This window comes from Citrus sinensis, chromosome 2 (assembly GCF_022201045.2).
Source record: "Citrus sinensis cultivar Valencia sweet orange chromosome 2, DVS_A1.0, whole genome shotgun sequence".
Lineage (NCBI taxonomy): Eukaryota > Viridiplantae > Streptophyta > Magnoliopsida > Sapindales > Rutaceae > Citrus > Citrus sinensis.
The window spans coordinates 2,338,274-2,360,152 of NC_068557.1; the positions used below are offsets into that span (position 1 = coordinate 2,338,274).

The 21,879-nt window shown below is 35.5% G+C and overlaps 1 protein-coding gene and 2 non-coding genes across 6 annotated transcripts; 2 read left to right on the forward strand and 1 right to left on the reverse strand.

Moving 5' to 3' along the window:
* Window positions 1-646: 646 nt before the first annotated feature.
* On the forward strand, window positions 647-750 carry LOC127900514 (small nucleolar RNA R71). The gene has a single exon (XR_008052698.1). It is a non-coding gene; the product is annotated as a small nucleolar RNA R71 (small nucleolar RNA).
* An 11,041-nt stretch (window positions 751-11,791) lies between these two features.
* Window positions 11,792-11,895, forward strand: LOC127900515 (small nucleolar RNA R71). The gene has a single exon (XR_008052699.1). It is a non-coding gene; the product is annotated as a small nucleolar RNA R71 (small nucleolar RNA).
* Window positions 11,896-17,645: 5,750 nt separating this feature from the next.
* Window positions 17,646-21,662, reverse strand: LOC102619155 (hypothetical protein). 4 transcript variants are annotated; one of them, XM_052435220.1, is made up of 3 exons: window positions 21,011-21,662; window positions 20,781-20,857; window positions 17,646-19,858 (listed from the first exon to the last, which is right to left on the reverse strand). In XM_052435220.1, the coding sequence occupies exon 3, from the start codon at window positions 19,822-19,824 to the stop codon at window positions 17,863-17,865; it is 1,962 nt and encodes a 653-aa protein (XP_052291180.1). In that variant the 5' UTR covers window positions 19,825-19,858; window positions 20,781-20,857; window positions 21,011-21,662; the 3' UTR covers window positions 17,646-17,862. The 4 variants fall into 4 exon arrangements, with proteins under 4 accessions (XP_052291180.1, XP_006467208.1, XP_024950099.1 ...); XM_006467145.4 differs by having other exon boundaries at window positions 17,646-19,868; XM_025094331.2 differs by having other exon boundaries at window positions 20,950-21,662.
* Window positions 21,663-21,879: the final 217 nt, after the last annotated feature.

A 21,879-nucleotide genomic window follows, 5' to 3' on the forward strand; every position in this document is an offset into this window, starting at 1 on the left:
CGCTCTCAACTCATTTCGTAGTCCATCAATGGTGCGGTTCTGTTGCTCAATCGTGGAGTGAGTAACATTCTTGAAATTTTGGAATGCATCCTCCCATGGTCTGGGTTGAGAGTAGTTCTGATTCTGATTGAATGGTCTAAATGGGGGCTGAGAGGCTTGAGGATTTTGTGGAATTGGTGGAGCTGGAGCTGTTGGTCCATTCTGTTGGAATCCTTGAGACCATGAAAAATTGGGGTGGTCTCTCCATCCAGGGTTATATGTGTTGGAGTATGGGTTGTAATTTGATGGCTTTCTCATTACACCTATGGCATTGGCTTGATCTGAGTATGAGTCATGGTCATGTGGCTCTGTTGATTTAGCAGTCGATAATGATGCTATTTGTCGAGAGAGACCTTCAATTATCGCTTTGACTTCTTTAATTTCTGAACTTGATTCGCCAATTTGAACCTCATTCACTCCTTTAATTCTTCTAGTAGTCCTGAGTGATCGACTCCGTTGTTGGGAATTATCTGCTTGTCGCTGGAAGAATTCCCAAATCTCTGATGCACTTTTTGACATTAGCTCTCCTCCACTCGTTGCCATTAGCCATTCTTGCACATTCGGCAATAATCCCTCCAAAAAGTATTGGCATTGGTGCCATTTCTCGTACCCATGATGTGGACACTTCAAGAGTAGCCCATTGAATCGCTCCCATGTTTCGAAAAATTGCTCGTCATCTTTCTGGGTAAACTCCGAGATTTCCCTGCGAATAGCATTGGTTTTATGCACTGGGAAATATTTATTTAAAAATTTTGTAACCATTTGTTCCCATGATGCAATGCTATTAGCAGGCAATGTATTAAGCCATGAACGAGCTCTATCTTTTAAAGAAAATGGGAATAGTCTAAGTTTAACATCATCATCTGAAAAATTCTCATATTTGAATGTTTGACAAATGGCATGAAAATCATTCAAATGATTATATGGATCCTCATTTTCTAGGCCATAAAATGTAGGGAGACAATTTAACACACTAGGTTTTAATTCAAAACTCCTAGCAGCTACATTTGGGTATCTTATGCATGACGTGCTCAAATTAGCTAAGGGACTAAAATAGTCCTTAAATGGCCTCTCCTGTGGTGCTTGTAAATCCATTTTATTTTTAACGTGTTTGTGTGTGCGAAGTGTTTTTTCTAATTCAAGGTCTATAGGTTCAAGATTAGGTAATAATGACCTACGACCATGCATGCAAAATAAATAAAATAAAAATAAAGATGCAAACAAAACAAAAATAAAGATGGGAACAAAACAAATAAAAATAAAGAAGAGGGAGAAATTACGATACTAACCTTATTGCGCTATTACAACCTTTCTATAAAAATACACAAAAATAAATACGTGAAAGAAATTAACTAAAAATTAAATTAATAAGATAAACAAAAAAAATTACAAAGAAAAATAAATGGAAAATTAAATTACAAAATTTTAAAGAAGAGAAAAAGAAAAGAAATACTAACCTTTAAATGTAGATTCACTTTTTTTTTTTAATAATAAAAAAAAATACAAGAAAACAAATAAAAGAAATTATTCACAAAAATTAATTCTATGAATTAAAATTACTTACCTCCCCGGCAACGGCGCCAAAAACTTGTTGTGCAAATTTTAATGTACTCGCAAGCGCACGAATCTATTGTAGTATAGATCTATGGTGACGAGTGTCGATCCCACGAGGAGGTGGATTTTAATTGTGTAGAATTAATTTTGTAAATGGGTGATTGGATTTATGGTGGAAATGATTTGGAATATGCTAAAACTTAAATTAAAATGGCGAGAATAAATTCTAAAACTGGAATTGAAATGGCGAGAATGAATTGAAGAGAATTCTATTGAAATGACGTACTTGGGTATCTGGATCCGTATCAACATGCATCATGGGCTAAATAATCCGTATTAATGCCAATTAAATCATGAGGGGGGAATCCACACCTCATGAACCACGCTCTAATCAATATGGTGCTAAGGGCTTATCGTGCCAAATAATAATAACCTTATACTAGAGAGCCGGTGTAACCAAGGCGGTATCTAGACAAGACTATTATTATTTGTCGACGAGAAGTCAAAACATCCACAAAAATTAGAGGGGAAGAGAAAATAAATTTACCAAATTAAGCCCATGACACATGTTGAGACTTCACCTTCAACCCAAGCTTGAAAGAAAATTAGCCACTCATAATTGAACTAGGGGCAAAATGGAAATTTATTAAAATACGAAGAAAATACAAGATGGAGAAGGAATTACAGAAAATGGATCCCAAAAATGGATTCAGAGATCTCAAATTAGGGAGGGGAGGCCCCCTTTTTATAGATACATGGAGTAAATCATGGCCATCGGATTAAAAACAGTTTGGACGCTCAGGATTGCGCCACGTCATCAGTCAACAGTCCACGTTTGACCACGCGGATGAACAGTAACACGGTTTGACCCGACTTTGAACAGTAACGCGGTTTGACCCGGATGAACAGTAACGCGGTTTGGTTGAAAATAATCCTGTGTGATGCATGCACCGTACGCGAGATTTTTCGTCCACTGATATGCTGCCACGTCACCATCAACAGTACATAAGAATTTTAGTCCAACAGGATCGTGACACCTCATCAGTCAATGCCACATCATCGGTCAATGCCACGTCATCATCCGTCTATGTGAACAGTGTCGTGAACAGTAACGTATACAGTACCGTACACGTGAATAGTACCGTACATGTGAATAGTGTCATTTTTCCTTTTATGCTCCTCCTAAGGTTTTCGACCGTCCTGAGTTCAAAAGTGATGTCCGTTTTGCCGTCTGATCTCTCCTTTATTGTGAAATGACTATAATGCCCCTAAAATACATAAAATACTTAATTAAAATAAAACACATGTAATTAAATCACAAGAAGGTTAAATATATAAAAGTAAGGGTTGTTAGTAAGACTTAAAATGTAAAATAACGGTTTTCTCCTTTATAAATATGCATTTTCTAATACTCAACACACCCCCCAACCAGCTTATTGCTAGTCCCTAGCAAATAAAGCGAAAACAAAATTCAAATTCAAAATAATTTTTTTTTTGTTTTAATAGAAACACTCGTATTTATTCCATCAGATTAATGATAACACTCAAATAAAAGTATAAGCATTATCTCTAGTCTAAAGCAACATCACACCCACATCAACCATCCACATGAATTAGCCCAGTAGACTTTGTTTTAGCTACTCTCAAGAATGACATGTCAAACCCCAAAATCTCACTGGAAGTAGTGACACTCTCACAAATAAATTAATCCCAATAAAAATAGTCACTCCAATGAATGGTAATTGAGAGAGAAAATAATAAAGAAGTGATATCACATGCTCTCACCAAGATGAAATAAATATGCCCTCAGCTTAGAAATAATACGATCTCAAGTCAAATAAAATGTTAGTCAACCCACTTTATTTATCTTTTTTTTTTTTTTAATTATGCATCACTACATCTTTTTAGCCCATATAACTAGCTTCTACTTCAAACTATAGTTCCCTAAAATCAAGAAGGACTTTTATTAGGATGAAACGTAGGCTAGGGACATGGCTAACAAAGAAGGAAAATAAGGAAAACAAAGTGTATGTTTGAGAAAAATGCAGAGAAATTTTTTTTTTTTTTTTGGAAGTTGCAAGGTGGATTTCACCTATTTTTATTCTTTTGAAACAACAACTTTTGTTTTTGTTTTTGTTTTTGTTTTTTTTTTGTTTTTTTTTGTTTTTTGGCATAACTTCACTGAACAACATAATTATTTACATTTTCTCAAACATAAATAGGTGATGGAACTTATAAGACATCGGGTAATACTCCAAATCGGAGTGGGTCAAGATGATAAGTTGACAAAGAAAATGTTTTTTTTTTTTTAAAGGCTCAAAAGGGTTAACTATGGATATTTAATAAAAGGGATGGCTAGAAAGGCTCAAACGGATCAAAGATGGCCTTTCCATCGTCTTTTAGGGCTCTGAATAACCTTCCATATCTACTAGTTAGATGGGCCTCCAAATGTAGCAACACACTCTTTTTTCTTTTTCTTTTTTCTTTTTTTTTTATTTTACAATTTTTTTTTTTTTTAGGGTTAACTCAAAAGTAATTTAGAGATCGTGTATAAAATAATAAACTGCTAAGCTGTATAAAGAGTGGGCAAAAGGGTTATTCTCCAAGAAAAATAATAGGCTCAAAAACTCACTTGGTACTTATTATGACATGTTCATTCCTTCAAGCAACTCATATATGTCTCCGACATCAACATGTAGAGTAGCAAACATAATGTAACATCACTTAAGACCAAAGATAATACAAATACTAAAATTTAAAATTAATCATGTCACCCAATGTTAAAACAAATCACACAAATTTTTTTTTTTTTTAAACAACATTCTACCCCCCAACCTATTCTAAACATGAAAGGAAAATATGCATGCAGAAATGTGAAAATGATGCATAAAAACTAATTAGAAAAGTTACACGTAAAATGATAGAAAACGAAAATGATTTTTTTTTTTTTAAAGAAGATGCGTTTCTAGAGGAACTACACTCCATATTCAGCCATCTTCGACTCAAAAGTTGGAAAATGTATATTTATAGAGGAGAAATTAAAAAGAAGAAAAATAAACATAAACACATAATAAAGAAAAAGAAAATGTCTGAATTTTTTTTTTTTTTTATAAACGATGAAGATGCGTTTCTAGAGTCACTACACTCCATATTCAGCCATCTTCAACACAAAAAGTTAGCAACAGTTAGTTTCTACAACAAAAATTAGTAAAAACTTAACCAAAATTCTACAATTGTCGACTATTCCCTCCCCCCAACCAGAACGAAACATTGTCCTCAATGTTTGAAAGGAAAGAAGTAGAGTTTAGAAGACATCACCTGGGTGGTGCAACACAGAAGAAAATATTTATAGGCGGAGAGTTAAATCTAATTTGTACTTCTTACTGCTGCTACTGTTACCATCATTATTTGGACGCTCCAACACGAAGGTCCAGGGGTCTGGCTCCGGTCTATAAGCTTGTAACAGATCAAGTAGCTCGTTAGCAGTGTGAGCACAAATAAAAAGTTTTTTCACATTAGCGGGAATGAAATAGTTTTTTATTGCATGGTTAAGAAATGCGATAAAGCCATCATAAAAGTTATTGACATTTAACAAACCGATGGGTTTTTGGTGGATGTGCAGATGGGCCCAAGATGCTAGCGTGATAAGTGCCTCTAGTGTTGCAAGATCTCCTGGAAGGAAAATAAATGCATCAGCATGATTAAGCATTTCAGTTATTCTTTCTTGCATACCTGAGACGACTAACTCTTCTCCAGTTGATGAGTCAGACGAACTGCCCAATGGTTTTAAGACTCTTGGGATGATGCCTAACACTTGACTTCCTCTGATAAAAGCTGCTTCGGAGACCATTTTTGATAACCCTCGGTTACCTCCTCCATACACCAAATGTAAATTTCTCGCTGCTATGCTTCGACCAAGATCTATGGCTGCCTCAACGAACTCTTTATGTTTGCCATATGTAAATCCAGAAAGCACACAAATGTTCTTGAATTGTCTATTGGGAGTAGCTGACATTGTGATACTTCTCAAAAACAATTTGTGAGTGCTTGACAAAAAAGAAATCACATTTAAGAGTCTTGGTGATAGTGGGTCATGGTTGTGTATGAGGTAATATGTCAGTGTCAAATAACGCGTAAAGCACGTGGCTCGCAAGTCAAAAAGAAAACAGTAAAAAGGAAAAAGCAAACAGTAATAAAATTATTAAAGACAATAATGCAAACAATAAGACAATAGTGAAATAAAATAACAATAAAGTAAAAGGATATTTACAGGTAGTTGCGACTGTGGCTCACATCTTCCTCTGGTTTTACGTCCAGAAACGGCTTGAACGCCCTCTATGGGTCGAGGATAGGCTTCCTATCCAGTTTTCTTATAAACTGGCAAACAGGGTCGTTTATAGTCAGATTCCCGAGACTATATCGTGCATGCTCTTTCTGGAATAATGGCCATAACTGGAGAATCGCTCCTTGCACATATCCACTGGGATGCGTTTCAAGAGACAAAAGGATATCATCCAATGACTCCTTATTCAAGCCATCCCTAATGAATTGAATCTTATCTTCCCTGTTATCAGACACCATTCCTAAAGAACATGGGTTTTTATTGCAACTCATTCTGGCACACTTATGACAAGCAACAGAAATTCTTCGAGCTCGTCGTTTTCTTGCATAATTTCCTTTACCACAACCAGGCATGTATGCAATAAATTTTGGAGGTAACTCACCTGCCGATCGTACTTTAGCCTCGATTAACCAACGGATGTCAGCAGGTATGTTATTCCTCATGAGTAATCGCATGCGTTCGGACCGAGCTTTATAGATCGTAAGGAGGGCATTCTGAGGAAGTGAAGGGAATCGCTTGTGAAGCTTCGCTAGAATCTCGTTTCTGTCCATACCTTCGCCTCAGAATATCAGTTATTATGGGAAACTGAAGTAACCGACTTGATTGTCACGGAGTACCGTTATCCGCCACTTCACCGGGGTAACAAACTAAAGCACACAAATAGAAAAACAAATTAAACCACACAAAGAAAATTAAAATCGTCCTCTTATTGAATTTACCTCAAGCTCCAACTGGATGTCGTAAACACTTCTCTCAATGTCTTTGAGTTGGTGTTCTAAACCCTCAACATAGGCTACTAACTCTGGTGGTTGTAGAGCCCAAATGCGATGTGTTTTACAAAATTGAATCTGTCTTTTGAGATGAGTTTTGACACGTTGAAGTGGTTTAAGAATGTTCAGGAGGAACGGTCTAAGTATGAGACTCATGATTAAAAATGATAAGAGAAAACTTAATGGTAAAATAAACACACTTATGCAAAAACAATTTCAATTAGCAAAAGAATAATAATAAAAAGAAAGAAAGAAAAATCAAATCAACGAGAAGAAAAAAAAAAATCAATGCAAATTTGGTGGGTCACTCAAATTTATTTCGGTGTCTTCTTCATGTGGTTGGTACTCTAGATATGGCTTTAATCTTTGACCATTAACTTTAAACGTGACACCATTTTTTGGGTCTTTAATTTCAATTGCCCCATGTGGAAAAACAGTATGAACAATAAATGGGCCAGACCATCGAGAGCGTAACTTACCTGGGAATAGGTGCAAGCGAGAATTGAATAAAAGCACTTTCTGACCTGGGGTGAAAGATTTTCTCATAATTTGCTTGTCATGGAAGACTTTCATTCGTTGCTTGTAAATCTTGGCATTTTCGTACGCGTCATTGCGAATTTCTTCAAGTTCTGCCAGCTGTAATCTTCTTTCTGAGCTGGCTTGCTTCATGTCAAAATTGAATTTCTTGATGGCCCAATATGCACGATGCTCGAGTTCCACAGGTAGGTGGCAAGCTTTTCCATACACTAGCCTGTAGGGTGACATCCCAATCGGGGTCTTGAAAGCCGTTCTATATGCCCATAAGGCATCATCAAGTCTTAATGACCAATCTTTTCTGTCCGGCCTCACCGTTTTTTCTAATATGTGCTTTATTTCTCGATTGGAGATCTCAACTTGGCCACTGGTTTGCGGATGATACGGGGTCGCCACTTTATGTGTGATTGAATACTTTGTCAAAAGAGCTTTGAATGCTTTGTTACAAAAGTGGGCACCACCATCACTGATTATTGCTCGAGGGAATCCAAAGCGTGAAACAATGTTGCTTTTCAAAAATGCTATCACCACCTTGTGATCATTGGTCCTACATGGAATTGCTTCTACCCATTTTGATACGTAGTCAACAGCAACCAATATGTATTGATGGCCAAAAGAAGGGGGAAAGGGTCCCATGAAGTCGATACCCCATACGTCAAAAATCTCAACCACTAAAATTGGATTTAGTGGCATCATGTTCCTTCGTGTAATGCTTCCCATTCGTTGACACCTATCACATGAAGAACAGAAAGTGTAAGCGTCTCGAAATATAGATGGCCAATAGAAACCACATTGTAAAACTTTAGTCGCTGTCTTCTTAGCACTGAAATGGCCTCCACAAGCTTGTTCATGGCAGAATGAAAGGATATTCTGAATTTCACTTTCTGGGACACATCGTCTAACAATTTGATCCGCACAATACTTGAACAAATACGGGTCATCCCAAAAGAAATTCTTTATCTCTGCAAAGAATTTAGCCTTGTCTTGCTTGGTCCAATGCTCTGGAAGTTTACCTGTAACAAGATAATTAACTATATCAGCATACCAAGGTAATACTTCCACACTCATTAATTGTTCATCTGGAAATGACTCATTTAATGGTAATTGTTCTATAATTGTGTCAAAATGGAGACGAGAGAGGTGGTCCGCCACAACATTTTCTATCCCTTTTTTATCTTTGAATTCCAAGTCAAATTCCTGCAAAAGTAACACCCAACGAATTAGTCTGGCTTTTGCATCTTTCTTTGTGAGAAGATATTTAAGAGCAGCATGATCCGTGAATATAATTATTTTACAACCAATGAGATAAGATCGAAATTTTTCCAATGCAAACACTACTGCTAGCATTTCTTTTTCAGTAGTTGAATAGTTCAACTGTGCATCATTCAATGTCATACTAGCATAGTAAATAACATGAGGAATTCGATCAACTCTTTGTCCTAATACTGCTCCTACTGCATAGTCAGATGCATCACACATGAGCTCAAATGGTAAGCTCCAGTTTGGGGGCTGAATGATGGGTGATGATGTCAACAAATGCTTTAATTTTTCAAATGCCATAAGACATGAATCATTAAAGACAAAAGGTGCATCCTTAGCAAGTAAATTGCATAAGGGTCTAGAAACTTTGCTAAAATCTTTAATGAAACGTCTATAGAAACCAGCATGCCCAAGGAAAGATCTTACTTCTCTGACTGTTTTAGGTGGAGGAAGATTAGAAATGAGATCCACCTTGGCTTTGTCAACCTCAATACCTTTGCTCGAAATGATGTGACCGAGAACAATACCTTGTTTTACCATAAAATGGCATTTCTCCCAATTTAAGATCAAGTTCTTCTCGATACATCTCTGCAGAACTAGTGTTAGATGATGTAAACATTGATCAAACGAGTTGCCAAAGACAGAAAAGTCATCCATAAAGACTTCAAGGAATCGTTCAACCATATCAGAAAAAATGCTCAACATGCATCGTTGAAATGTAGCAGGTGCATTACATAATCCAAATGGCATTCTCCTATATGCAAATGTGCCAAAAGGGCAAGTGAAAGTAGTTTTCTCTTGATCTTTTGGTGCTATGGGAATCTGATTATATCCTGAGTAACCATCTAGAAAGCAGTAAAATTCATGGCCTGCTAATCTATCAAGCATTTGATCAATAAATGGTAAAGGAAAATGGTCTTTACGTGTGACAGAATTCAATTTTCTATAATCAATGCATACACGCCATCCTGTAGTCACTCTAGTGGGTATCAATTCATTATCAGCATTGGTAACTACTGTGACTCCTGACTTTTTAGGGACAACTTGTACAGGACTGACCCATGAACTATCAGAAATTGGGTAAATGATACCTGCGTCTAATAGCTTAAGGACTTCAGTTCTAACAACTTCTTTCATATTAGGATTTAACCGACGTTGCATTTCCCTAGTAGATTTAGCATTTTCATCAAGGTGAATGTAATGCATGCAGTCTACTGGGTTTATACCTTTGATGTCTGCTATGGTCCATCCTAATGCCCCTTTATGCTCTTTTAAAACATCCAACAACTTACCTTTTTGTTCGTCATTGAGGGATGATGAGATGATTACCGGCAGAGTGCTTTCTTCTCCCAAAAACGCATATTCCAAAGTGTTGGGCAATGGTTTGAGCTCGAGTTTCGGTGGTGATTCTGATGATGGAATGAGTTGCTTCTCTGATGGTGCTAGTTGTTCAACTCTTGACTTCCATTTATTAGTGTCCATAGATGGTGCTGAGTCAAGCAGGGCGTTGACCTCATCAACCGATCTGTCAATATCAAAATCCAAACCAAAGTGAGTTAAGCATGTCTGTAAAGGATCATCACTAAGGTTTGAAAGAAAAGTATTATCAACTATTGTTTCTATTAAATCCACATCAACAATTCCATCATCTGCACTGTGAGGTTGTTTGGCAATGTTGAAGATGTTCAGTTCCATAGTCATGTTGCCGAAGGACAACTGCATATTTCCAGTCCTGCATTGAATGTGAGCATCCGCAGTTGCCAAGAAAGGTCGGCCTAGAATAATGGGGATGTGCTTCCTTGAATCCTGTATTGGTTGAGTGTCAATTACAATGAAATCAACAGGAAAATAAAACTTGTCTACCTGGATAAGCACGTCCTCCACAATACCACGAGGTATTTTCGTGGACCGATCTGCAAGCTGTAACACCACTGGAGTTGGGTGTAATTCTCCCAGTCCAAGTTTCACGAATACAGAGTAAGGCAAAAGATTTACACTAGCTCCTAAATCCAACAAAGCATTCTCAATTGTGTGGTTCCCTATACTACATGAGATAGTGGGGGAGCCTGGGTCTTTGCATTTTAAAGGAATTTTATGTTGGAGTATAGAACTAACGTTTTCTGTTAAAAATGCCTTCTTTTGAACATGCATGTTTCTCTTTTTAGTACACAAATCTTTAAGAAACTTGGCATAAGATGGAACTTGCTTTATAGCATCAAGTAAAGGGATGTTAACACTTACCTGTTTGAAGATTTCGAGAATCTCACCTGTAGATTTTCCCTTTTTTCCTTTAGCTAACCTCTGAGGAAATGGAGCTTTCGGAACATATTCTCGTGGGTTAGTTTCTTCTTTCTCCTCCGGTGATGAGTCCTCAACATTCACAGGTACAATTTGATTTTCTTTTATCACCAGCATCTCCACTTTGTTGTCGACTTCCTTTCCTTTTCGCAAGGTCATTACTGCTTTGACCTCTCCATGTTGCTGTGGTGAACTAGTACTCGCTTCATGCACTCCTTTAGGATTAGGCACTGGTTGACTTGGAAATTTTCCTTTCTCAACAGTCATTGCCAAGGTCTGAACTGAAGAAGCGAGTTGTCCCACCATCTTCTCGAGGCTTGAAACTGATTGGGCTTGTGAGTTGAAGCCCGCTCTCAACTCATTTCGTAGTCCATCAATGGTGCGGTTCTGTTGCTCAATCGTGGAGTGAGTAACATTCTTGAAATTTTGGAATGCATCCTCCCATGGTCTGGGTTGAGAGTAGTTCTGATTCTGATTGAATGGTCTAAATGGGGGCTGAGAGGCTTGAGGATTTTGTGGAATTGGTGGAGCTGGAGCTGTTGGTCCATTCTGTTGGAATCCTTGAGACCATGAAAAATTGGGGTGGTCTCTCCATCCAGGGTTATATGTGTTGGAGTATGGGTTGTAATTTGATGGCTTTCTCATTACACCTATGGCATTGGCTTGATCTGAGTATGAGTCATGGTCATGTGGCTCTGTTGATTTAGCAGTCGATAATGATGCTATTTGTCGAGAGAGACCTTCAATTATCGCTTTGACTTCTTTAATTTCTGAACTTGATTCGCCAATTTGAACCTCATTCACTCCTTTAATTCTTCTAGTAGTCCTGAGTGATCGACTCCGTTGTTGGGAATTATCTGCTTGTCGCTGGAAGAATTCCCAAATCTCTGATGCACTTTTTGACATTAGCTCTCCTCCACTCGTTGCCATTAGCCATTCTTGCACATTCGGCAATAATCCCTCCAAAAAGTATTGGCATTGGTGCCATTTCTCGTACCCATGATGTGGACACTTCAAGAGTAGCCCATTGAATCGCTCCCATGTTTCGAAAAATTGCTCGTCATCTTTCTGGGTAAACTCCGAGATTTCCCTGCGAATAGCATTGGTTTTATGCACTGGGAAATATTTATTTAAAAATTTTGTAACCATTTGTTCCCATGATGCAATGCTATTAGCAGGCAATGTATTAAGCCATGAACGAGCTCTATCTTTTAAAGAAAATGGGAATAGTCTAAGTTTAACATCATCATCTGAAAAATTCTCATATTTGAATGTTTGACAAATGGCATGAAAATCATTCAAATGATTATATGGATCCTCATTTTCTAGGCCATAAAATGTAGGGAGACAATTTAACACACTAGGTTTTAATTCAAAACTCCTAGCAGCTACATTTGGGTATCTTATGCATGACGTGCTCAAATTAGCTAAGGGACTAAAATAGTCCTTAAATGGCCTCTCCTGTGGTGCTTGTAAATCCATTTTATTTTTAACGTGTTTGTGTGTGCGAAGTGTTTTTTCTAATTCAAGGTCTATAGGTTCAAGATTAGGTAATAATGACCTACGACCATGCATGCAAAATAAATAAAATAAAAATAAAGATGCAAACAAAACAAAAATAAAGATGGGAACAAAACAAATAAAAATAAAGAAGAGGGAGAAATTACGATACTAACCTTATTGCGCTATTACAACCTTTCTATAAAAATACACAAAAATAAATACGTGAAAGAAATTAACTAAAAATTAAATTAATAAGATAAACAAAAAAAATTACAAAGAAAAATAAATGGAAAATTAAATTACAAAATTTTAAAGAAGAGAAAAAGAAAAGAAATACTAACCTTTAAATGTAGATTCACTTTTTTTTTTTAATAATAAAAAAAATACAAGAAAACAAATAAAAGAAATTATTCACAAAAATTAATTCTATGAATTAAAATTACTTACCTCCCCGGCAACGGCGCCAAAAACTTGTTGTGCAAATTTTAATGTACTCGCAAGCGCACGAATCTATTGTAGTATAGATCTATGGTGACGAGTGTCGATCCCACGAGGAGGTGGATTTTAATTGTGTAGAATTAATTTTGTAAATGGGTGATTGGATTTATGGTGGAAATGATTTGGAATATGCTAAAACTTAAATTAAAATGGCGAGAATAAATTCTAAAACTGGAATTGAAATGGCGAGAATGAATTGAAGAGAATTCTATTGAAATGACGTACTTGGGTATCTGGATCCGTATCAACATGCATCATGGGCTAAATAATCCGTATTAATGCCAATTAAATCATGAGGGGGGAATCCACACCTCATGAACCACGCTCTAATCAATATGGTGCTAAGGGCTTATCGTGCCAAATAATAATAACCTTATACTAGAGAGCCGGTGTAACCAAGGCGGTATCTAGACAAGACTATTATTATTTGTCGACGAGAAGTCAAAACATCCACAAAAATTAGAGGGGAAGAGAAAATAAATTTACCAAATTAAGCCCATGACACATGTTGAGACTTCACCTTCAACCCAAGCTTGAAAGAAAATTAGCCACTCATAATTGAACTAGGGGCAAAATGGAAATTTATTAAAATACGAAGAAAATACAAGATGGAGAAGGAATTACAGAAAATGGATCCCAAAAATGGATTCAGAGATCTCAAATTAGGGAGGGGAGGCCCCCTTTTTATAGATACATGGAGTAAATCATGGCCATCGGATTAAAAACAGTTTGGACGCTCAGGATTGCGCCACGTCATCAGTCAACAGTCCACGTTTGACCACGCGGATGAACAGTAACACGGTTTGACCCGACTTTGAACAGTAACGCGGTTTGACCCGGATGAACAGTAACGCGGTTTGGTTGAAAATAATCCTGTGTGATGCATGCACCGTACGCGAGATTTTTCGTCCACTGATATGCTGCCACGTCACCATCAACAGTACATAAGAATTTTAGTCCAACAGGATCGTGACACCTCATCAGTCAATGCCACATCATCGGTCAATGCCACGTCATCATCCGTCTATGTGAACAGTGTCGTGAACAGTAACGTATACAGTACCGTACACGTGAATAGTACCGTACATGTGAATAGTGTCATTTTTCCTTTTATGCTCCTCCTAAGGTTTTCGACCGTCCTGAGTTCAAAAGTGATGTCCGTTTTGCCGTCTGATCTCTCCTTTATTGTGAAATGACTATAATGCCCCTAAAATACATAAAATACTTAATTAAAATAAAACACATGTAATTAAATCACAAGAAGGTTAAATATATAAAAGTAAGGGTTGTTAGTAAGACTTAAAATGTAAAATAACGGTTTTCTCCTTTATAAATATGCATTTTCTAATACTCAACACCTATCCTCTTCCTTCTAAATGAACCCTAAAATAATTTTTAAAAAAATCTCATGATCAGTAGTAACATAGTATAGCACTTAAAAAATAGATTTATCCATAACCAATAAACAAAATAATCCACCATGACTATTAACTCTACACGCTTCCTTAATGAAAGTATTAAATGTTGGGATTATGTGCTCTTTAAAATATATTGATTGATTGATTTATTATAATAAATACATTTTCTTTTTAATAAAATATTTGAGATATTTTTGGACATCTTAATTACATAAATATTTTGAATTAAGTTCGTTTAATCATATTATATGTATTTACGTGATCATCGTATGGATTCACAAAATACGTAATAACAAGTTATCTTATGATTAACTAAATTGATTTTGTAGTTGATAAATAGAGTTGGACATTTTATTTATGTTTAGATTGTAATGAATTCATTGAGTGATTTGTCTTAATCATGTATAAATTTAATAATGTAGATTGACTACATTAAATTGGATTATATATGAGATTTAATTAACCTTGAAATGACAGTCAGACTTATTAAATCTCACGAGAATTGATTTTATTACAATCTTAATCTTAAGTTACTTATAGTTTCATTATTATGATTGTTATTTCATTTGAGTTACAAATGAGGGTAACTTATTTCTACTCAAGATTACCTGATATCTTTGTGGGAACAATTATGAGCAATGAGAGTATAAATTAACAATATAAAATTTATGCAACACATCTGTTGAAGGGTTCTTAGTACTTGGTTATAGCATTCTCTGACCAGAGTATGTAAACACATTTAGTATGTCGAAAATGATCACTATAGAAAACTAATAAGTGTCAAGGAATAAGATGTAATTAAATTAATTGTACAGTTAAGATATCAATTTAATTAATAATGTGGTACAAATGATTGTTCAATAAAAAAATCATTTTGGCATGGTTAAATTATTATTCGAGAACAGTATCCTAAATAGTATACAATTATAGATGTTAGTTCGAATCTTTTACTAGAGTAGATTTGAATTAAATAATCAATCTACTTTGATTACATGTCTTATTATTGTAGCCATTATTGTGTATACCCAAATGATTCACAAGTGCTATGCCACTTTTTGGCTTTATTTTATATTTTAATTTAAACCAAATATTTTTTATTTAATAGAACTAAAAGTTAAGATAAAATAGAGAAGCTTAGAGTTTCCACAAATAGATATAAAAAGACTTGTTCTTTCACAAAAGAATAGAGGAACCAATACGGGCTAGTTGGTTTTAGTTGTAATAAAAGCACCCACACGTCGAGTGTAGATCGAACTTGAGTCATAATATGTTGGTGATAGATTGTGATCTAATAATATAGGTGATGACAGATTGTGACTTCAGAGGCTAAACTATTTATATGAAAAAGTAAAGATACAATTTTTAGATTATGATAATTCTATATGTTGTATGAGAATTTTGATACAAATATTTCTGCTGCAATTATTATTTTTAGCCAATATTAAATACCCTTTTGATTGTTAGTTCTGCATGCAAGGGAAAATTATATTTGAGCCTCATTTGCTTAGGTTTGTTGTTTTGTGGCTCAATTTTTTTTTTTGAAAAATAATTCGTAAAGTGTGTAAACAGCTTTATAATTACTTTTTGATTTGACTTGAGAGTTCTTGTCATTTCAGTCAAGGTTAAATGTGTAAATACATGGCAGTGGAATTTTATAAGATTTTTTTAGGGTGCCAATAGTAACCTCATTTTTTTAATGAATAATAATCCTGACCAATGGGATAAAAAAACAGACCATATCTTGACTTTATCAAAGCGACAAACCAAATCAGTCATCATCACCGACAAGTGAACCTACCCCATTAGGAAGAAATTATGAAACAGTTAATAATATAATGATAATGATAATGATGATAATAATAATCAGCCTGCCCATTAAGAAGAAATATAAAAGAACGGAAAAAATAAATTGTTACAAATGGAAATGAAAGATGTAAAAAGTTAAAAGATATGTTGTGTACTATAAATTGTAGAATACTTTTGTTGTACTTTTATTCTTTAATACGTAGCTTTAGATGAGGTTTAAGAATATTCAATGCTTTAGTCTTAAAAGTCTTCGCCCGAAATTTACGGCGTCAACATATTTGAGCATTTTGAGATTCACAGAAAAGCTTAAAGCATTTCATCAACTGATGGGAATCAAGTTTTACTTGCTATGAGGATTAAGAATGTCTAGCTTACTCTGTGAGCAAAATATTTAAACGCCCTTAGACGAGGAGCGGAGTGGCAAATTAAGTCACCCCACGTGTCCGCATGGACCTATGATTTCTGAACAAAATGTTCGTTTGCACATAAGAGTATAAGAAATGGAATTTCCAGGATCCCATTATTGAATTTGAGGTGTGGTAGATTGTGTGTGGTAATGTAACTTATATCCAATTTAAGAGTTGCACTCAAATAACTCCAGACATATTGATAATAAAACAAAACTTAAATTTTTAGATGCTATAAGTTATATTTAATATAACATTGACCCAGGCTTTTGCTTGACTCTAATACAGACTTGACATTAAACACACAATTCAGATGACTGAAAACAGAGCCTTAGCAAATCCAGAAAATGATTGGTTGCTAACAAGTGGACTTCCAACAAATTCTTCTGTATTGGGAGATGAAGAAGAACAACTTTCCTGAACCAATGGGTAACTAGCTGATTATTTCAAGCAGCCACAAGTCACACACACCACATTGATATAGCCAAGGTTTTTTAAATGGATTAAAATCCAACGATGCGCTGAGTTTTGACTCGGCCTTTAAGGTTCTACATACACCTGTCATTCCCCACAATCAACCGTAAATTAAATTTTCATTTCTTTTAATCATTTTTTCTTGCCTAATAGAACATTCTTTACATTACTGTATTATCCCTCTCAAAGTAAAAAAACTAACGAATACCGTCAATTTGACAAACATACAATCTCTTTTCAATTTCTTTTTTAAAAATATTATTGATCAACTGATGTTATGGATTTTTTCCAATCAATTTTATTTTTTTATTTAAATTATTCATTGATATCAATTATATACTTTTTGAAATATGCATCTTCTTTATGGTATTTGAGTTGGGACATATGTTAATTATCTTTTTAAATATTTGAAGGAAAATAAATTTTTATGGCTTTCATGATTGGTAAAAAAAACTCTTCATAATCATTTTTGCATTGTGTGTTTTATTCCTCTAATTTGTGAGAGCCTAAAATCAATTTGAATATGACAATTTTCATTAGCGAGAGAGAAGTATCAACATTCATTTGCAATGATACCTTTAATAATAATAATAATAAATAAATAAAGCGAACAGATTAGAAGCAGGAGAATGAGATCCGGAAGAATACATTGGAAGAGAAAGAGGGATATGGGTTAGTAGGATAATCACATCAAATGTTATTTTGACAATTAAAAACTTTACCGATTAACAATATTAATTCATAATAAAAGATAAAAAATTATTATTATTTTTTTAATCTTCCATTCAATCCGAAAAACACCAAATTAAATCATCTTTGCCCAAGGACAAAAACAATATAATCTCATAAAGAATAAAAAAAATCCAGAATTGTTTGGATTACAATTGGTATTGTATGAATTAATTAATTTAAAAAATTTACTTCTGATGGATTATATTTATAAGGAGAAAGGAAAATCCTTACTGCGGTAAGTATTCATATTCTGGAATTAAGCCAAGATGTGCCACAAGAAGGCGAACATGAGTTAGCAGCTCCCCACCTTTTCTAAGGTGCTGGCCATGCTCATTCCACGTACCGTAAGATGCTGCATATGCCAACATATCAACCCATACTTCGCTTATCATTTCCCATTTTCTACCGTTATTCCAATCTTGGTTTGATTGCAGCGACTGCAAATGGTAGCTAAGCCAAAGTCCAGGCCTTTTCGCAGATGCAATTTTCTTTGTCCACTCTTGCATCTCTTCAGGTGTCATTACTGTAGGAGGTTCCTCCAGCAGACCGGAGAAATGCTCCATTTGGCGACAGGTCTCCATATATATTGTCTCCAATAAATTGTCTTCGGGCATCAGAGATGGACACACTAGTAGAAGATACAACATGTAATCCGACAAGCGTTTGCTAATTTTGCAACTCCGATGGAGTGCATTAGCATTTCCATTGCAAAGTTTGTGGAGATCATCACGGTAACAGAGGTCAGTTGCAATATGCCATACAAGAAGGTTAAAGTCATAAGATCTTGAAGCTGTGCATTTAAGTAACCATGACTTATTATACCTGTGCTCAAGCACATAATAACCTCTCCCAGCCATTGTCCTTTGACCCGTTGCAGTCGAACCCAGTTGTTCTTCAGGTTCGGTATTTGAGGTAATTTTCTCTTTCAGCTCTCCGAAGATCAGCTTCGCCAAATCATCGTTTACATCTGTCCGAGTCACATACCATTGATTCTCCAAAGTTTTGTTGATGGCAAGTATCTTACCAACTGCAGCAGAAGGTGTCGTTATCTTGTCTTTGATGCAGTAGCTTAGTAAGTTCAGCTGTCCCATCGATCTGCACCACCGCTTGTGATTGCCCAATAGTGGATGAGAAAAGAAGGTAGCATCATAAGTACTGCTATCAGGGTGGCTTCCGTTTCTGCGCTTGGACAGATAAAACTTCGTCCAATCGGAGAAGAGATGTAGGATGAATCCGTACAGGTCCGTAAAAATAGTACAAATTAGCAATAGGTAAGTGATGATGATGTCAGCCAATGGGTGTGCGGGACTATGAATGAAGATTGAGAAGAACACTAATGCAGTAACAGAGAATAATAAGCTAAAGCAGCGTGCCAAGATTCCGAATCCAGAATAAATCATCTTTGCCTTGGTGTAGAGCAAATCGTACATGAAGCCCAGCTCAATTGCTGTTATTTTAAAGATTTCTTCTGCTGACTTTTCCTTTATCCCTTCTTCTCCTAGTAAGATCATGCGGTCATTTTGTCGATCTCCATACTCCAAAACTTGGCCGGTAAATAGACGTGCACAGTTCTCAATTAAAGTGCAAACTTCAAGAAGCCGGCGACTAGTTTCTCTTATTTCTCCGATCCATTTCCTGTGGATGACTTGTAAGAGATTGAATTTTTTTAACCTCTCTTTGGTTGAAGAATAAAGCACGAAAACTCTCTCTCCGTACTTAAAAGCTCCAACAATAAAAATGGGAGTGGCTAGATACGTAAGCACACTGGTGCTCCAGAATCGTACATACACATAAATTGCCACCCCAACTTGAACAACAAGCGAAAGTAAATGCCTTAGCCACAGCTCATTGTCTTGTAAAGCGTAGGCTGTGATGGTATCAGGGCCGCCAAGGTGGATCAGGAGAAACGGTGCCCAAAAGGCCTGGAGCTGGATTTCGCCATTTGCTTTCAGAAATTTGTCTTCACGAGCACTGTCACTCCTCGCAAGGTTGCCAAGAGCAACAGTTGCCACCCAATCTGCTGACAAGTACGATGACCAAACAAGAGCTCGTATCCAAAATGTTGCTGTGAATTTTCTTCGGGAGCCAAATATGCTGAGGACTGTCTGGAAAGTAAGGCTAAGTAAAACCAATAATCGTATTTGCCATTGGTTCCAAAAAGTTATTGCTTCCTCTGGAAAAGATTGCATGGCTCTATGATTTTTTATTTTTATTTTCTTTGTCCTGCGAGAAGCTAAATAGTTAAGGAAGAAAAAATTAAAATTTTTTGACATACTAATTAAGTAAATAAATACTAATAATGGAGGAAAGCTAGAGTAATTGAAAAGGAATATACAGTATTTGGTTCTTAGGAGAATTTGGCTAAAGTTGAAGAGAGCTGATGGATATTTAATGAATAGAAGAGAATTTAACTAGAAACTTTCTTACGCTTATTTAAATTTTAAAATATACTTTGAATACCTTTTTATAATGCAAGCCTTACTTTTAATAAAATTTTAATTGCACCTTTTTAAATGTCGAAACAGTACTCACACATATCATTTATAACTTTTATAACAAGAATCCAAAAATTAATTTTAAATAAAATTCTATAATAATTATAATTGTAAATATAATATAAATAATATACTATATAAAACTATATAATTTTTTAAATTATTTTACATATTCGACAAAATTATATTGATATTATTTATCTATTAGATATATTTTAACATTAATAAAATTTTGTTTGACAGAATAATAATAAAATAATTGTATTTAACAATTAGATAACGAATACCGATAATTACTACAGAATACCGATAATTAAGCCTCCCTTAATGCCATAACTTTAGCTCCTAACAAAATTTTTTATTTTGTAACTATTTACATCAAATTTCCTGGGCGAAAACAAAGTTCATTGCCTTGTCATTGATTCTAAATTTCTAGGACTTGACTAGCTTACAGAATCTGTAAGCTACAGACTGCAGCATCAGCCGTTGGATGTGGTTAGATGTGGAGTGAGAAACTAAACAATAGAAATTCGGATGGTGGGATGACGGAAGATGTTTGTTACAGAATCTGTACCATAGACAGGTCCAAATTTCTAATCTAATAATTTAGTCCCACAAAAGAAATGGGACAGAGAGAAAGCAGAGCGTACCTTAACTGTGTTATAATAATTTTATGCACTCGAAAATCTATTTCTGGTCCAATTGACTGTCAGTCTATTAGTGGTCCCTGCCGTCATCAAAGAAAAATTAAAAACATTAAGACAGAAATAATAAAAAATATAGGAAACTTTAAAGAAAAGCAGAAGTTTAAACAATCACTTGCTGTGGGACAGAAGTACAGTAGAAAACTTTAAAGAAAAGCAGAAGTTTAAACAATCACTTGCTGTTGGGAAAGAAGTGCAGTAGAATTCAAGTGAGATAATATTTATGAGAGGTTTGTGATCTGTATGGTAAAGAAACAGTAGGGGAGTGAATAAGCTATTTTATTTAGTAAAGAAACTTAAACAAGAGCAATAGAGAGGTAATTTAGGGATGGCAAAATTCGGGTCCGGGTCTGGATATCTATTATAATTTTCTTTTTTTTTTCTCTCGATGTTACTTCCTCGAATCTCCAAACCTCAAGTCACCAAAATCCCGATACCATAGCTAAATGAACATTGAGGGAGGATTGCTGAGTTTTCAGATGTTTGGTGGCATTGGTGGTGTCGTCGGTGTCGAGGAGAGCATCGTCGGAAAGTTGCTGTGGGGATTCGGCAGTTTCTGGTGACAAAAAAGGGGCAAGAGTGGCGGAAAAATGAGGATCGACCTTAATGGGGCATTGCTCTTTGTCTTCCTTTCAATACAAAGATTTTTCCAAGTCATTTGAGTGAATGAAAAAGAAAGCGGTTGCAGTGGGAATCATTTGAGTGAATGAAAAAGAATTGGAGAAGAAAGAAAGCGGTTGCAGTGGGTTTAATGAAAGAGAAGATGGAGAAGAAAGAAAGCGGCTGCAATAGGTTAAGGAAGATGGAGAAGAAAGAAAGTGGCTGCAATAGGTCAAGGCATTAGTTTTTTTTTTTTCGTTTTATACTTACAGTATCTGGGTCCAGATTTTGGATATTCGGATTCAAATAAAACCGGATCCGGATCCAGAATGTATCCGGGTTTAAAATCCTTCCCGGATCCGTATTGTATTATCTTCCGGTGCAGATTAAACCCGAATTAGACTATCCGGATTTATCCGGGTCCAGTCCGAATCCGGATTAATTT